This window comes from Cervus canadensis, chromosome 2, assembly GCF_019320065.1.
Source record: "Cervus canadensis isolate Bull #8, Minnesota chromosome 2, ASM1932006v1, whole genome shotgun sequence".
NCBI lineage: Eukaryota > Metazoa > Chordata > Mammalia > Artiodactyla > Cervidae > Cervus > Cervus canadensis.
The window spans coordinates 20144266-20162118 of NC_057387.1; the positions used below are offsets into that span (position 1 = coordinate 20144266).

At 45.6% G+C, this 17853-nt stretch overlaps 1 protein-coding gene across 5 annotated transcripts; it reads right to left on the minus strand.

Annotated features, from left to right (window-relative positions):
- Window positions 1–11387: 11387 nt before the first annotated feature.
- CRNN (cornulin) lies at window positions 11388–17501 on the minus strand. Of its 5 annotated transcripts, none has more exons than XM_043458775.1 (4): window positions 17378–17485; window positions 14992–15165; window positions 13179–13900; window positions 11388–13010 (listed from the first exon to the last, which is right to left on the minus strand). In XM_043458775.1, exons 2-4 carry the CDS (start codon window positions 15127–15129, stop codon window positions 11741–11743), a joined length of 2130 nt encoding a protein of 709 aa, XP_043314710.1. In that variant the 5' UTR covers window positions 15130–15165; window positions 17378–17485; the 3' UTR covers window positions 11388–11740. The 5 variants fall into 5 exon arrangements, with proteins under 5 accessions (XP_043314710.1, XP_043314716.1, XP_043314695.1 ...); XM_043458781.1 differs by having other exon boundaries at window positions 11388–12449; window positions 12618–13900; XM_043458760.1 differs by having other exon boundaries at window positions 11388–13900; window positions 14992–15138; window positions 17378–17501.
- Between the last annotated feature and the right edge of the window lie 352 nt (window positions 17502–17853).

The following is a 17853-nucleotide window of genomic DNA, read 5'->3' on the forward strand; positions in this document are numbered from 1 at the left end:
ACAAACATCCTATCCACAAATATTTGAATATATCTGATTATTTCCTTAACATGATAAACTCTTAGAGGGAAGAGCATTGTCAAAAGATAACATTTTTAAAGCTTTTGATGTGTATTTATACATTTTTCTCATAAAATTTTCTCCAATTTTGTACACTTCAGTGATGTTTTACCCACCTTACTCTAACATTTATTAAGAATAATTCATTCTTCTTGCAACCTGACCCACCACCAACAACACATTTCTGGTCCTGGCTTCTTAAGAACCTTATCAGGCTAAGGTTGTGGGTATACAGATTAGAAAGAAGACGTTGGAAGTATTATTATAATTATTATTATTGGAGGAGAAGAAGAGAGTTTCTTGTACGAAAAAGAAAGAGGAAGATTGGTGAGGCGGTAGGGCTAAGTGCAGATGGGCGAGGGGGGAGCACAGGGCACTGATGTTTGTCAAGCATCTGTACCTGCTTTACATATGGTATTACTCTGCCAACAGCTCTATAAGTTATAAGCTATGGTTTTTCCAGTAGTCACGTATGAATGTGAGAGCTGGACCATAAAGAAGGCTGAGAGCCAAAGAACTGATGCTTTCGAATTGTGGTGCTGGAGAGGACTCTTGAGAGTCCCTTGGACTGCAAGATCACACCGGTCAATCCGAAAGGAAATCAACCCTGAATATTCATTGGAAGGACTGCTGCTGAAGCTGAAGCTCCAAAACTTTGGCTACCTGATGAGAAGAGCTGACTCACTGGAAAAGACCCTAGTACTGGGAAAGATTGAGGGCAAAAGAAGAAGTGGGTGGCAGAGGATGAGATGGTTAGATAGTATCACTGACTCAATGGACATGAGTTTGAGCAAGCTCAGAGAGATAGTGAAGGACAGGGAAACTTGGCATGCTGCAGTCCACGGGGTTGCAAAGAGTCATACACGACTTAGCAACTGAACAAGAACGACAACAAACATATGATGACCTTCATTTTCCAGTGAGGAAATTTAAGCTCAGAAAGAGCCTTGGTTATAAAGTTATATAGATGGTAGGTGGCAGAACCAATTCAGCTAACACAAATACTCTGACCCCCAGGACTGGCACTGATCTCTTTCTTCACTACGATGCTCTCAGGAGAAGACCAGAACCCTACGATATAGGGCAAAGAAGATGTATGCAAGGTCAAAATGAAAAAGCTTGATACAGACAAATTTTGTTGTTAGTTCCTAGATCCAAGGAGAGGTATGGGCTGTAATTCTGTGTAAGAGGATGAAAGTTGCCTTCATGTGATGGATAATCAAACTCCCCTGCAAAAGTGTGTGGATTTAGCACTTGTGGCATGCTGTGGAACTAAGTAATCTGAATGATTCAACAGATCTCACAAAACACAGCAGAGCCACCTACAGACCCCATGTCTTCCTAGATGAGGTACTTATGGAGGTGTGTGGAGCAGAGTAATCAGTAGCTTATCCTGATGGCAAAACTCAAAGGGGGAGGCAGATGGCCAAAACCAGCTAAGTGAGAAAGATCAGGTTATAGGTAGAAAGTCATAAATCTGTGGTTAACCTCAGATTTCTTAAGCATTGTTGCTTAAGTGGAGATAAATAATACCTTATGTTATGTTAAGGTGTGACTTAATCTTTCATTATTTGTGGGTGTAATTAAGTTTTCCAACACCCTTTCATAAAACAAACACTTCAACAATACATATGGTCACTGATCTTATCATAAAACAGATGCTATAATTAGAGCAGTGAGTTCCTGGCTAGTGTATCATGGAAAACTGAAGTGGATTTTAGTCCTCTGTTGTATCAGGATTACTATGTGTTTGTTGTGAGTGGTAGGTGGTGGAAAAAATCCTTGATGAAATGACGGAGTGTTTTTGGTGGGGTGGGTATTGCAGTTATTGTGAGTAGAGTTACAAAACATCTTTGTCTGCACTGGAGAATAAGTGCAGATAACCATTTTCAAGATTGACAGTGGTTGTAATGGAGCCAACTGGAATCATACCAAAGCTAAGATTAGTTTAGGGGGGCCTATAGGCAGACAGCATGGGCATTTGCTCTCTGAGCTAAGATTCTTTGGTTGTTTCAATATAATTTCCATTATATCTATTAATTTCATGTAAGTTCTTGACAAAGAGACTAGGTCTGGTTCCTTTTATAAAATGCCAAGCATAAAATTGTTGTTGCTGTTGTTCAGTTGCTCTTTGCGACCCCCGTGGACTGGAGCACGCCAGGTGCCAGTGCTTCATTACCCACCAGAATTTGCTCAGAAGTGATAGTCCATTGAGTCGGTGATGCCATCCAATTGTCTGATTGGATGTTGCCCCCTTCTCCTCCTGCCTTCAATCTTTCCCAGCATCAGGGTCTTTTCTCACGAGTCAGCTCTTCACATCAGATTGCCAAGGTACTGGAGCGTCAGCTTCAGCATCAGTCCTTCCAATGAATATTCAGGGTTGATTTCCTTTAGGACTAACTGGTTTGATCTCCTTGTAGTCCAAAAGACTGTCAAGAGTCTTCTCCAACACCACAGTTCAAAAGCATCAATTCTTTGGTGCTCAGCTTTCTTTATGATCCAACTCTCACATCTGTACATGACTACTGGAAAAACCATAGGTTTGAGTATATGGACCTTTGTCAGCAGAGTGATGTACCTGCTTTTTAATATTCTGTCTAGGTTAGTCATAGCTTTTCTTCCAAGAGGCAAGTGTCTTTTAATTTCATGGCTGCAGTCACCATCTGCAGTGATTTTGGAGCCCAAGAAAATAAAGTCTGTCACTGTTTCCATTGTTTTCCCAATCTATTTGTCATGAAGTGATAGGACCAGATGCCATGATCTTAGTTTTTTGAATGTTGAGTTTTAAGCCAGCTTTTTCGCTCTTCTCTTTCACCTTCATCAAGAGGCTCTTTAGTTCCTCTTCATTTTCTGCCATAAGGGTGAGGTCATCTGCATATCTGAGGTTATTGATATTTCTCCCAGCAAGCTTGATTCCGGCTTGAGCTTCATTCAGCCTGGCATGTCACATAATGAATAAAGTTGGTATTTAGTAAATTCATAGTAATATACAAATAAGCATGCAGCATAGCCTTGCATTTTTATTATTTGTGATTATTTATATTTGAGATTAGGATTAAAAGACTGCAGTCCATGGGGTGCCAAAGAGTTGGACACAATTCAGCAACTGAACACCAGCAAATTATAAAATAAGGTAGATTTCAGCCTGTATATGGGAATTTTCCTCTGTGGATGGTAACTTTCCCTTGGAAGAAAAAAGTCAAACCCAAATGATGAGTACACGAGGATAGGTGATGAAATGTCTCATGAAACAAGGGACTGATTTTTCTGGTCAGTGTGGCCCAGCTTGTTCTAGTTTGTTAAATATACCTCTCAAATTCAGATGGAAAAGTTGGGGCCCTGATAGGTGACTCTGGTTTCCTCAGTCACACACACCCTCCGTACTGCTTCCTGAATCTTGTGAAAAAATAAGCCAGTTAGAGATCCACTCCCTACCCTCTTCTTAGGTCATAGCCTAGTAATCCTGACAGGGAGAGAGATGGCAGTGAAAAACCAATTTTACCTGGTGAACAGACGGGGGTTTGAGAGAGAAGGGAGGAGGGCTGCTGTTACATGGGTACGTTTAGAATAATTCTCTGACATTCTGCCCTGATCCTCAGATTTTCTCTGATATGGAAATCTCCACAGTTGTGACACGGTCGAGAGCAGCTGCTAAAAGCCGTAATTATCCTTATAGGGAAGAAAGTCCAACCTGTGTGAAGCCTCTATATTGGTTCAAGGTCAAGCTGATTAGGACCATTTGTATCTTCTCCTCCTTCTTCAAACATCCCTTGCTTTATAAATAGCTAGAAGCTATTCTGCAATCATTTATCTTTGTATAATGTATATATGCATATACATATAATTTACAGAAGATTATCATTTTATATGTTTTACATAGAGATGCATAACTTACAAATATAATTTACATAGTCATCTGCACATATAATAATAGATGTACATTGTCATATAGATATTTATATGGCAATTTGCATAAAGATGAGGGTGTGGAAGGGATTTATTGTTGGTGTTTTTTTGTATTCATCTCTTTGCTTGCTTATTTTATGATTTCTCTATGATAAACATAAAATTTTCTCAGTTTAAAAAAGGATTTTGGGAATTCCCTGGCAATCCAGCCGTTAGGATTACACAACCCTCACTGCCAAGGGTCTGGGTTCAATCCCTGATTGGGGAACTAAGATCCCAGAAGCTGCATGCCCCCCTGCCACCCCCCCAGAATTTTTTTGTTTTTCTTTATTTAAGATATTTCCTTGGAGAAGGAAATGACAGCCCACTACAGTATTCTTGTCTGGGAACTCCCATGGACAGAGGAGACTGGTGGGCTATAGTCCATGGGGTTGCAAAGAGTCAGATATGACCTAGCAACTAGACAACAGCATTTAAGATATTTAAACACATGCACCGAGTTCCCACCTGCTCAGGACAGGATGACCCAAAGCCCAAGGAAAACCCTGGGTCTGGAACAGCAACAGGTTATCTCATTACCATAAGAGGTTTTACATTTTATTTTTTCCGAGAGAGTAGAGGCTTCCAATGGCATGCATTACTATGTTGGTTCCCAGGAACCCAACAAGCATTCCTATTAGAGTTGACTTCATTTTCTCTCTGGGGATGTCATTTGTTTTTTAGAGAATCCCTAGATAAACTAGAACAATTATTCTTCCACATTTCACCCAGAGCCGTGGGCCTCAAAACTGCCCCAGCTGCTCTGGTAGCTGGAAATGGGGCGTCTCTTCCCCTAGAGATCCTTTCAGTGCTGTAAGAGGAAGGCTCAGGAGCCCCTCTCAGCCTTGGTGGGTAGGAGGCCGTACTGCCTTGAGAGGTTAGCTCTGTCTGTTTCAACAGGCCCCAGTCCTGCTCCTCAGACCCTCCCCAATCACTGGCCTTGTGGATTTCAAAGTTTCTCACCACTCAGGCAACAATAGACGCAAAACCATTTGGCTTTTTCCCCTTAGCTTTTTCTCTTTGTTAAATGGAAATACATAAGGATAGGATTGTTCCCACTCCATCCCAAACCTTGCCTACCTTTTGCAAATGGGTAGAACGGAATCACCGTTTATTGCCTGTAGTTCACATATAACTGGGGAGCACTGAGGACACTCCACACAGAGTCGAGGGGCCTACATCAGCCCTGGGAGATGACTCTGGAGAGGTCCTGTGAGTGGCTAAGACAAGGGTGAGCCACAGCCATGGTCTGAAGGGCCCTGGGAGAAGTGCATAGATTGCTGTCTTCTGCTTTGAGGCAGGAGAGACAAGGGGTGTATACCTCACTGCCTGTCTGCATGGACTGCTCCAGGCGTGTACTTTCTCACGTGAGATAATCAGGTCCCCATAAGGCCATCCCTGCCCAGTGGAGCCACAGGCCTGGCAAGAGGTCTAGCTCCACAGATGAAGCAGGGCTTGCCCCAAACCAGGTGCGAGGAGCCCATTTGTCAGTGGGAGCAGCTCTGTGAAGGACACCTCCCAAAAAGCAAACACATAAACAAAAACAAATATGCCCACTGTCAGTTCTGCAGCTCAGAGCAGCCTGGTGTGAGTCACTGCTGAGATTTCAGGGTCACTTCCTCCAGAGGCTGCTGTGCCTGGTGCCACAGTACTGAGCCTGTCCTGGTTTCTGATCCGGTGTTCCATTCCAGCATAAGCCAATTTGTTGCAGCAGTTCCTTTATAGGCATCCTTCCTCACTACCACCAGGGGGCAGCAGTGAGGTACACCTACTCTTAGTGAACCAAAGGTACCTACCTGATGGGAAAAGTTTGTGGGGCTTTTGCAGTGGGGCTTCAGCCCCGAGTATTCCCAAGGATAGGGCCACTTTTCATGCTACAAACCATATATCTGGGGCTTATGAGCTTTGCAAAGGCCAACAAGATGTTTGAGTAAAAAATAAATAGATGCTATTCTATATATGGGGGCTTCCCAAGTGGCTCGATAGGTAAAGAGTCATCTGCCACTTCAGGAGACACAAGAGATATGGGTTTGATCTCTGGTTCAGGATGATTCCCTGGAGAAGGAAACAGCAACCCACTACAGTATTCTTGCCTGGAAAATTCCATGGACATTCCTGGTGGGCTATAGTCCATGGGGTCATAAAGTGTCTGACATGACTGACCACAGCACAGCATTCTATATATAATGTGTAAGTCAGCTCCAAAATTTTAAAAATGTGCTTACATATATATTAATGGAACATTACTCAGCCATTAAAGAGAATGAAATAATGCCATTTGCCATAACAGGCATGGACCTAGAGACTGTCATGCTGAGTGAAGTAAGTCAAGACAGAGGAGGAGAAATATTGTATGACATCCCTTAGCAAATGCCCTGGTTCAAAGGGGCTAGGGCACATACACAGGCTTCCAGGTTATGACTCTGAGAGGAGAGCCTGCTGGCGTGGCAGACTCACAGCTGCCAAGCCCAGAGCGTAGGACTGACCTTCATGATTTCAGTTCATTGATTTACAACAAGAAACATGAATGTTGAGTTCATGAACTCTGTTGAAAGAACACTAGTCATTCATATCCCTGGGCAGTGCTTTCGCCCACATGGACCCATATCATGAATGGTCACAGAAGCAGAGAAGGAGAGTTCATTTCCTGATGTGGAGGCTAATGGCATCCAATCAGCGATTCACCTGATGGATTTCCACGGATACATAGACCTTGCCACTGGGAGGTGGTCTTCTTGCCTAGACACAGACAGACTGCTTATATGGATCCTGCCTCATTGACCCCATGACTCCCCTTTTCTGTATTTGGCTGAATAACCGCCCCCCCACTTCTGAAAGGTGAATGCCTTAAATTAAAGTTGAGTCAGATTCTGTTGACTTGGATTCAATTATTTCTTTTTAAGGTTCACCATGACTATGTCTCTGATTTGATCCATTCCAATGTTTAACATTTATAAGAAATCTATATTCATTTATACCTAAAACATGGAGGAAGGGGAACTTTCACAGTAGCTTCCAGATCCATCCAGCAAGGGACAGGCTGCCAGTTTCACCCCTCCATGACTCATGGTTGCTTAACTTCTCTTTCAGAACCACTTATACTTTCAAATTTCCCTGGACTGTTCTAGGGCAACTCCCTTCCTCCTCCTGGAAGCTCCCTGAGAACAGAGATCCTGAGGGTGGCATCTATCCCAAGGTGTCAGTGGGCTCCATGCTTTCATGGCCAGAATTTCCTTTTGGAGCTGGAGGTGGGACTGGAAGGGCCACTCTCTGTGACACCCTCCCAACCCCTTTGGGTAGGTCCTCACACACTCCCAAGCCCTTTTTTCTCTGTGAGGTATCATCAGTCACTGAGTTTATACCCAAAAGTCTGAGTTTAGTTTTACTGCTGCCATTTTCTAATTTCTAACTGTGACTTTGACAGCACTAAAGAAACTCCATTTTCTTATTCGATAAGAGCTTGATTATAGTTGCCTTTCCATATTCACAAGTCTGCACAGAGATTATACAAACGTTAATGTATTATTTTTTAAACAGATAATTATTGAATGCTACTATCTGTCAATATCTGTTTCAGAGAAACAGCAAGAACAAAACAGGCAGATATAATAATGATGAATTTTGTCAAATTCTCTCCAATGAGGCTGTATCATTTCTCACTCTCATCAGGAAAATATAGGGGTACCTATTCTTTACACCTTCATCAGCAAAGTCTATTCTCAGAAAGTCTTCTCAAGTCTATTGTCTTTTAGAGTTTTGCCAAACTGATGTGGAGAAGTGGTATCTAGATGTAGTTTTAATTTGTGTTTCTATTAGTACAAAAACTAAGATCATGGCATCAGGTTCCATCACTTCATGGCAGATAGATGGGGAACCAAGAAAGCAGTGACAGACTTTATTATCTTGGCCAGAATCACTGCAGTGGTGACTTCAGCCATGAAATTAAAAGGTGCTTGCTCCTTGGAAGAAAAGCTATGACAAACCTAGACAGCATATTAAAAAGCAGAGACATTACTTTGCTAACAAAGTCCGTCTAGTCAAGGTTATGGTTTTTCCAGTAGTCACGTATGGATTTGAGAGTTGGACTATAAAGAAAGCTGAGCACAGAAGAATTGATGCTTTTGAACTGTGGTGTTGGAGAAGACTCTTGAGAGTCCCTTGGACTGCAAGAAGATCAAGCTAGTCAATCCTAAAGGAAATCAGTCCTGAATATTCATTGGGAGGACTGATGCTGAAGCTGAAGTTCCAGTCCTTTGGCCACCTAATGTGAAAAGCTGACTCCTTAGAAAAGACCCCAATGATGGGAAAGATTAAAGACAGGAGGAGAAGGGGATGACAGAGGATGAGATGGTTGGATGGCATCATTGCCAGTGACTGAACTGACTGATTTTTCATACATATTCTCCTTCCTCTGTTTTTGTTAGTTGTATTATATTTATATTTAGAGTATATAATGTCAAATGTTATTCTGTCAGCTTTTCCTACCTTTTTAGTCTTAGTCTACAGTTAAACATGTTGAAATGCCTTGTATCATATTCTATGGCAAACACTTTTATGATTCTCTGTCTTGTTTGTTTGTTTTGGAAGCTCATTCTCTAATACAGTCCCCATGAAAGGATTGTGAGAATACTATTCCATGTTTCCTTGCAAGTCCTTTGCTATTTGTCTTTGGCCTTTATACCTAAAGGTTAGTAGTTCAGTCAGTTCAGTCGCTCAGTTGTGTCTGACTCTTTACAATCCCGTGAACTGCAGCACGCCAGGCCTCCCTGTCCAATGCCAACTGCCGGAGTTTACCCAAACTCATGTCCGTCGAGTCGGTGATGCCATCCAATCATCTCATCCTCTGTCGTCCCCTTCTCCTCCTGCCCTCTATCTTTCCCAGCACTAGGGTCTTTTCAAATGAGTCAGCTCTTTGCATCAGGTGGCCAAAGTATTGACGTTTCAGCCTCAGCATCAGTCCTTCCAATGAACACCCAGGACTGATCTCTTTTAGGATGGACTGGTTGGATCTCCTTGTAGTCCAAGGGACTCTCAAGAGTCTTCTCCAACACCACAGTTCAAAAGCATCAGTTCTTCTGTGCTCAGCTTTCTTTATAGTAGGAAAGAAAAGAAAGTGCACTGACTCGTGTCCGACTCTTTGCGACCCCATGGACTATAGCCTACCAGGCTCCTCCAGCCATGCAATTTTCCAGGCAAGAGTACTGGAGTGGGTTGCCATTTTCTTCCCCAGGGTATCTTCCTGACCCAGGGATTGAACCCAGGTCTCCTGCATTGTAAGCAAGACGCTTTACCATCTTTATAGTAGGGATGCTTTATAGTAGGGACAGATACAAAATCACTTTGTCCTGAGAAGGACAACCTTACCTTTTACACATGCTTCCTCCTTACTCTTCTGGCTCTAGTTCTGAGTTTTTGTTTTGGGTATTAGTTTTCTATTGCTGTGTAACAAATTACCAGAAACCTAATGGCTTAAAACAATTAAAAAAATGATTCCCTTGCATCCTTGGAAATCAAAAGTCTAAAATCAAAGTGCTGGAAAGGGAACTAGAGGCTTTAGGGGAGTTCTATTTCCTTACATTTTCTAGCTTCTAGAAGTCACCTGAATTCCTTGGCTTATGACACATCACTACAACTCCAATCCTTTTACTGACTTTGGTCCTCTTGCCTCACCTTTATGAGGACCTTTGTGATTACACGGGGCCCACCTGGATAATCCAGAACAACATCCTCATCTCAAGACTCTTAATTTAATCACATCTACTAAGTTCCATTTGCTATATAACATAATATATTCACATATTCCTTGGATCAGGATATGGACATTTTGGGAGATTATTATTCAGCCTAACACATTTTGTTTGCTCCTGGGAGATTTCCGTTTTTTCCTGTAAACCAATAATGTAATGGAAAAAATGTGCTTTATATAGGATCTACTTGCTTTCTTATGGGAGGTCCTTCAGAGTATCTAGTCTGCCATTCTATCAGAAGTCAAATTTCCCTTAAGAAGTTCCTAAACACTGTGTGTAGGCTCTGCTCCAAACTTTGGGATTCAGCATCTCTAGGGTTAGGTTTATAAATCTGTATTTTAAAACCTACTTCCGAGGTGATTCTCACAATAAACCAGAATGGAGAGGTTCTACTCATAACCTGTTCATATCCAATGAGTGAGACATCATGAATGATCAGAGCTGACATGGGTGAGAGAGTGGCAAAGGGGAGCCCAGGCTCTTGGCTCAGTTCCTGGGAACACATGCCTTTTCCTTTCTTTACACAGTCCCTGGAAGCCTTCTTTCACTTATTGATACCCTTAGGTCAGCCTTCCTTTGTGACCTTACAAGGTAAACAGAGACTTTGCACTGTAGAATTAGAGATTGTGAGATTGCCTTAGAGACTGAGATTACCTTTGCCTACCTAAGTCCTGCTTGTCCTTTAAAAGCATTTACCAAAAGAAACCTCTTCTGACTGCAACTTTCCTGATCCATTTCTGCCAAATATAAAAGTATGGTATCTCTTCTCTTTGACTCTGACAACCCTTGAAATCTCTTTTTTTAGAGGTATAGTTGACTTACGATATTGTGTTAGTTTCAGGTGTTTGACAAAGTGATTTGGTTATACATATATGTAAATGTATATATTGTCTTTTTTCAATGATTTTCTATTATAGTTTATTAGAAGATATTGAATACAGTTCTCTGTGCTATACAGTAAGACCTTGTTACTTAAATCTATTTTATTTGTGGTATTATGCATCTGTTAATCCCTTCTCCCTTCCCCTTTGATAACTGTAAGCTTGTTTTCTATGTCTGGGAGTCTGTTTCTGTCTTGTAAATAAGTTCACTTGTACTATTTTTTAGATTTTACATATAAATGATATCATATAATATATTTCTTTATCTGACTTACCTCACTTAGTATGATAATCTCTAGGTCCATTCATGTTGTTGCAAATGGCATTATTTCACTCCTTTTTATGACTAAGTAGTATTCCATTGTGTATATATGTAACACATATCTTCTTTATCCATTCATCTGTTGATGGACATTTGCACCGCTTCCGTGACTTGGCTGTTATACATAGTGCTGCTGTGAACACTGTAGTACCTGTATCTTTTCGAATTAGAGCTTTTGTCTTTTCCTAGATATATGCTCAGGAGTGGAATTGCTGGATCATACGGTAAATCTACTTTTAGTGTTTTTAAGGAATCTCCATACTCTTTCCCACAGTGGCTGCATAACTTGTGGAATCTTGCATAGTGTTTTCTCAACCAGATGTTCTACAAGGGTAGGGACCACATCCAGTTCATCACCAAAGTCCTGTCATAAAAGCCCTGTAGTCTTTAGTTCATCATGTTAATAGTAATTGAATGAAACATGAAGCCCAGTTGCTTAGGAAGCTTTTATTGATTCATTAGGATAGATGAGGCAATGGGCAGACAACAGAATCTATAAAAGTAACTGAAACCCCCCACAAGCTAAGGAAAACGTGGCACAAAGGGATGAGTTGTTCCATGTCTTCTTGCCCCTGAGAGCGTCTGCTCAGCAAAGCAGGTAAGAGAGAAAATTTTAGGATAGCAATCACCTTGCAGAAATGGCCTCACTGAGAAAGAACTAAGAGCGAAGTACCGCGATGAAGAGCTAACATTAAGGGACTTGCTAACCGGACTGGCCAGGGCCAGCAAGCCAACTGCTGTCTGCTCTTCTCTGCGCTGGGCCCCGGAGTCCGGGGCCGGGGCCCTCACGGCTTGCTGCTTTTGAAGTAGGAATACAGTCCCCTCGCTGTGAGTCCTCGCTTCCCTTCTGGCTGGGCTGCCTCCCGGCCTGGTGCTGAAGGGACACTAGTGTGCAGACTGCCCTGGTCCTGCCTTCGGATCACTGTCTCCCTCGTGTGGTCATCAACCCACTCCTGCTGAACCGCGGTGGGATCTCTTTCTCCCTGACCTCCTGTCACACTGCACGGTGGGTGGGCACCGCTCGTGTCCCGTCGGCCCGTCACAGTGCTCGCCCCAGTCTGGGCCTGCCCTCCCAGCACTGTCTCTCCTGCCTCGTCGTTGCTCACCTGTGTCTGTCTTTGACTACTGCCTGACTGCCTCTGGGTCTGGCCCTGTTCTCCTGCCCCGGTGTGGCTTGTAATCTGGCCCCTGTCCTGTTCCACGGCCTGGGGGGCACCTCCCTGTGTGTGAATGTGTCCTCCTGTTACAGCCTGTCTCGACTGATACCCGTCCTGACTGTGGATCTCAGTGCCTCTGATGGACTCCTGTGACTGGATGCTAGTGTTTCCTCTCTGATGGCTCCTGTCAAGCTCCCTGGTCTGAGTGTGTGTCTGGGTTTGTGACCCCGGCTGTGTCTGAATGTGTCCTCCTGTCACAACCTGTCTCGTCTGATACCCGTCTTGACTGTGGGTCTCAGTCCCTCTGGCTTGGCTGCAGGTAGACTCCCGTGGCTGGGTGCTGACACTTCCTGTCTGATGGCTCCTGTCCTGCTCCGCGGTATGAGTGTGTGTCTGGGTTTGTGACCTTGTCTCTGCCTGAGTGTGTCCTCCTGTCACCACTTGGCTTGTCTGCCTCCCATCTTGACCGTGGGTCTCAGTCCCTCTGGTGGACTCCCGTGGCTGGGTGCTGACACTTCCTGTCTGATGGCTCCTGTCCTGCTCCGCGGTATGAGTGTGTGTCTGGGTTTGTGACCTTGTCTCTGCCTGAGTGTGTCCTCCTGTCACCACTTGGCCTGTCTGCCTCCCATCTTGACCGTGGGTCTCAGTCCCTCTGGTGGACTCCCGTGGCTGGGTGCTGGCACTTCCAGTCTGATTGCTCCTGTTTTGTTCCACCGTCTGGGTTTGTGACCTTGTCTGTGTCTGAGTGTGTCCTCCTGTCACCACTTGGCTTGTCTGCCTCCCATCTTGACCGTGGGTCTCAGTCCCTCTGGTGGACTCCCGTGGCTGGGTGCTGACACTTCCTGTCTGATGGCTCCTGTCCTGCTCCGCGGTATGAGTGTGTGTCTGGGTTTGTGACCTTGTCTGTGTCTGAATGTTTCCTCCTGTTGCCACTTGGCTTGTCTGGTTCCTGTCTTGACTGTGGGCTTCAGTTCCTCTGATCTGGCCATAGGTGGACTCCCGTGGTTGTGTGCTGACACTTCCAGTCTGATTGCTCCTGTTTTGTTCCACCATCTGGGTTTGTGACCTTGTCTCTGCCTGAGTGTGTCCTCCTGTCACCACTTGGCTAGTCTGCCTCCCATCTTGACCGTGGGTCTCAGTCCCTCTGGTGGACTCCCGTGGCTGGGTGCTGGCGCTTCCTGTGTGATGGCTCCTATTTTGTTCCACCGTCTGAGTGGTACTTGTGTGGGTCTGAGTTATCGTTCCAGTGCCGGCCTCACTTGTCTGGTGGGCTCTGTCCTGTTCCCTGGCCTGCGGCTGTCTCTCTGTCCCCCTCTCTCTGGTCTGAGGACTCTTGTCTTCTCGCATTCTCTGGGCCTGCTCCACGTGACCCCTTGCTTGTGTAGACTGGCTCACTTCCTCCTGTCTCTGGGACTCCGATTGCCTGTCCTGGTGACTGACCTGAGCAGAGCTGATGTCCTGACCCTGGGTCTGTGGCCCAGGCCCTCCTGGCCCCCCGGAAGCCTGCTCACTCTGTGCGTTGCTCCCTGCAGGGCCTTGCCTGTTCCCAGGCCTTCCCATTGCAGGGCTGCTTCTCTGTCCTTCCCCTGGCTCTTGGGTGGCTGCAGGGGCATCATGGCCAGACTCCTGAGATCCACACGCTCCCTCAGGACCCTCACTCAGTGTCTCGAAACAGGCCTGGGCGACTTTGAACACCAAGACCAAGAATTCCTTGAATTCCACTGTCCCTGTGTCATCTTCATCCAGCAGGCGCAGGACTTCATCCACAGTGGCCGGATCATGGGGTTTCTGTGGGGAAGATGAGGCTACATCAGTACCCCTCCTCTGAGGAGGACGAGGTCAGGCCAGTCAGCTAAGTTTCCAGGCATCCCACCCCTGGGCCTGGGGGCCTCGCTACTTGGCACCCCGACACTGCACACACACACATACACACTGCTACCACAAAAGCACTAACACAAAATCACTCTCATTTAGTCCAGCCTCTCTCCCTCAACGGCAGGAAGCATGCTTTGTTTTCTATCCTCTGTGTTGGACCCAGTTTCTGGTCTACAGGAGAACTGGATAAAGATTTCATGAAGAATGACTAAATGACTGAGCTTGTAGTGACTCTTCAGGCTGTCCTCAGCCCCTGGACCCTGGCATGGAGGTGGTTTTTTCCTCCAGCGAGCCTGACACCAAGAGAAGCTCAGCAGGAAGATGGTCCTGTGGGAATTCTGTGAGGTCCTCACTGAAGGGGTCAGGTGTTTTGCCAAGTAGGGGCATCTGGTGGGTTGCCTTCAGTGTGCAGAAACAGCACACACCTTCCTTCCCCCAGGACTTTCACCATCCTGGTTTCTTTAGCTGCACACCAAAGGCAGGGAGAGACAGGGAAGTGCATCAGGGCCCTGGGGCTGTCTTGTAGGGAGGGGCTCCCAGAGTCTCCCCCAGCTGCTACACCTCACTTCTGATGCGACCTCTCAGCTAATATCTTGGAGCAACTGCTTCCAGCCAAGCACAAAGCCGTGCTTCTCGTGAATGCTCGTTACTGATGATCACACTTCTGGTAGATGTAGAAGTAGCCGCCATATCAGATTTAAGAAGCAACAGAAAGTAACGATTGCCATTTCTAGAATAGTCAAAGGCTCCGTTCCTCTCTGAGCTGTCCCTTTAGTGTCCTCTTACTCTGTCTCCAAATTAGAATTAATTGAAGTCAAGGCATTTTCTTTAAGGACCAGGCCCGTGACCATCCCTGCTCCCTCTCCTGCTCTTTCTCTGCGGCACAGCCTCCGTTAGGACTGGCGGGCCTGGGTGTAGCGGCTGCAGGCTTAGAATCCCAAGGCAAATATGGTCATTCTGTCTTCCCTCCTGCTCCCCGCACCCTTGACCCGTGGGTCTCGTACCACGATGACGTCAGCGAACTCTTTCTCCAGGAGCCTTTTCAGCTCCCCTCTTTCCAGCACTGCGCAATCGCCCTCCATCCTGGCATAGCGCCTGAAGGCTTCAATGATCCCATTAATGTTTCGCAGTAACTGCGGCATCTTCGAGTCCTGCTGAGGAAAGAGGAAAAGCCCCCGCTTGGGGGCTCCGTAATCAACCTAGCTGTTCCTAGAAAGCACTCCTGCTTCTAAGTCCTTTCTTTGCCTATTCAGCTCTGCTTTGGGTCCCTCTGCTGTGTCTTCCTTGGCATTGCCTACCTAACGCATTTTACCGATGGGAAGGAGGAGCAGGTGTAGTTGCAGGCAGGGTCTAGATGCGGCCCCACTGCCTCCCTGTCTGGTAAGCGGGCCGGGATGCTTTGCCTTTCTGTGCCTCAGTTTACTCACTGTGAAATGAAGGCAGTACTAGTATTTATTTTATACCATTATTGTGAAGATGCAAAGAGATTTTTCATGTAAAACACTTGGCAGAGGCTGGCAAGACTAAGTGCTAGCTATTAAATATCATTAGCAGGTTATTATACCCACATATAATTTGTGCACATCTATGTACACTCTTCTGCTCACCAGGCACTTTCAGAGGCATCATCTCCTGTAATCCTGATTATCCTCACTTTTTTTTCTTCACCTGTAGGTGAAGTTAGCTCAGAGAAGTTAGGTCATTTGCCCAAGGCCACACAGCTTGTAAGGAACCAAGAAATCCTAGAAGCCAAATGCAGTGAGCCTTCTAGACTGTACCCCATGGACAGGGCAATGCCATTGCTATCACAGGTATTAGGGTCCTGTGGGAACACCCACAGGCAGTAAGAACATATGTGGGTCAACTCCTGCCTCTGATGGGGGCCAACCAGGGCTCAACTCTGCCCTTTCTGGCTTCCTTTTCAGAATGTGTTCACGGAGAAGCCAGGCTGCCAGCTGCCAGGAATACTGTGGAGCTGGCGCCTTCCTGGGTGGGAGGCCTTCCAGTTCTGAGAGTCCGTGTTTCTCTGAATGTGACCTCTGTCCTCAGTGCTGGGACCTTGGAGGAAGTCAGCTGCCCATAGCTGTGTGGTTCCTCCATGGCCCTGGTGGCCTGTGAGGAACTGAAGGGAGAGTTTCCCTGGTTTCTGGATTTGGTGGATGGGCAAGAGGCAAAGAAACCTGGAGATGCATTGATCATAGCTTTGTAGAGCCCAAAAGAGATGACCATCACACATGGTGAGCTTCAGATGCAAGCGGGGGTTGTGAAGAATGGAAAGCTACAGAAGCTGGAAAACCGGGGTAGATAGTACCATGGAAAAGGGAAGGAGAAGGCCGTGGGGGAGAGAAAGACATGATTAGAGAGCTAAGTGAGTAAAGGAGGGAAGGGTGGGGTGGGGGGGACTCAGTGCTGGAGGAAGCAGATTATGTGGAAAGTTACAGACCCTAGGGGAGCTCTTCAAGGGGTGTCCTTGCTACCATCTAGTAGCCAAAAATCACAGCAGACCTTGCTTTCAAGTTCTTTCAACAAGACCTTGCTCTTTGTGTAGGTCAAAACTCACACTATTGCACCTCAACAGAGAAGTGAAAAGATCTTTAAAAGAAAAAAAAAAATCCTTGTGGAAGACGGAGGTCACTGACCTTTAAACTGTACAGATAATAATAAGATAACCTTTTAGTTACATTTCAGATCCCTTAGAATAAATGTGCAGACTCATGACTTTCCTGGTGGTCCAGTGGTTAAGAGGTCATGTTCCCATTGCCGCAGTCCCAGGTTCAATCCCTGGTCAGAAAACTAGATCCCACATGTTGCAACTAAGTTTGCCTGCTGCAACTAAGACCTGGTGCAGCCAAATAAATAAATAAATAGTATTCAAAATGAAGTCTCAAAAAAAAAAATTCACGAACTCATCTTGCCTACATATGGCTCTGGGGTGGGGGAGAGCTGCCATGTAAGCCTCTCCCTCCACGAGAAGGCTCAACCCCATTGTTGGGTTTGGCAGAAGTTGCTTGGTGGCACAGACTCTGAGCACTGCAATGAGGCTTCCGGAACCTTAAAAACCAGACAACTTAGCTGCTCTAGGAAGGTACGTGGGTGGCTCTGTTGCTATTGCCAACACAGCCTCTCAGTGAGAGGAGCTGCTGCCAGAGCAGCCGCAGGGGAGGAGGAGAGAGTGTAGCTGCTTTGGAAGAACACCTGGTTTGCCCAAGGCCCATCAGAGCAGACGCTTTCTGCCCACAGCCACCACTGATAGCCCTACAAGACCCTATCTGGTAGGGCTTTTATCAGCTCTGATCACCAAGACACTGTGAGCAAGAGAGGTTCCTCAGGAGGGGACTTACCTAATGCACAGGTAAGAGTGAGAAAAAGGCTCCTCAGGAGGGGACTTACCTAATGCACAGGCAGGATGAAGCAAGTGGCTGTTATGCGGTCTGTGGAGTACCAGGTGAGTGAGACGGAAACCTTTTATAAGGGATTTAAACAAGGCTAGTGTTTTAGACAGGATGTCCCCACCCCATGGGAAGGCTTGATTCATCCAGCCCAGCCTCACCTCCCTTTTTGTCTGTTTCACCTACTGGTCTAATTAGCAGGCCCCTCCTACCACATTTGGTGTCCTCTTTCCAGCTCTCATCTCTTCCTGGGTCTATCTCCTCCTGACAGGACATCACCTTTCCAAAGTGATGGTCTTGGCACAGGTAGGGGTTCCTGGTAAGCATTCTTTCTCTTGGTGTGACTGCCCAGTCATGGACTCCCACCCTCCTTTTTTTTTTTTTTTAATACAAACCTTTATGAACATAGCCATCTATTAAGGGTTATCCTTTTCAAAGTGGTCACTTTGTGAGGCTACACATGTTTTTCTGATGATG

Bases quoted from the DNA above. Each gene is read 5' to 3' on its own strand.
- CRNN (XM_043458760.1), bottom strand. From the start codon at position 15,129: ATGCCGCAGTTACTGCGAAACATTAATGGGATCATTGAAGCCTTCAGG. The intron at 13,901-14,991 runs GTACGAGACCCA...TCTTCCCCACAG, and splicing joins AGTTCGCTGACGTCATCGTG to AAACCCCATGATCCGGCCAC.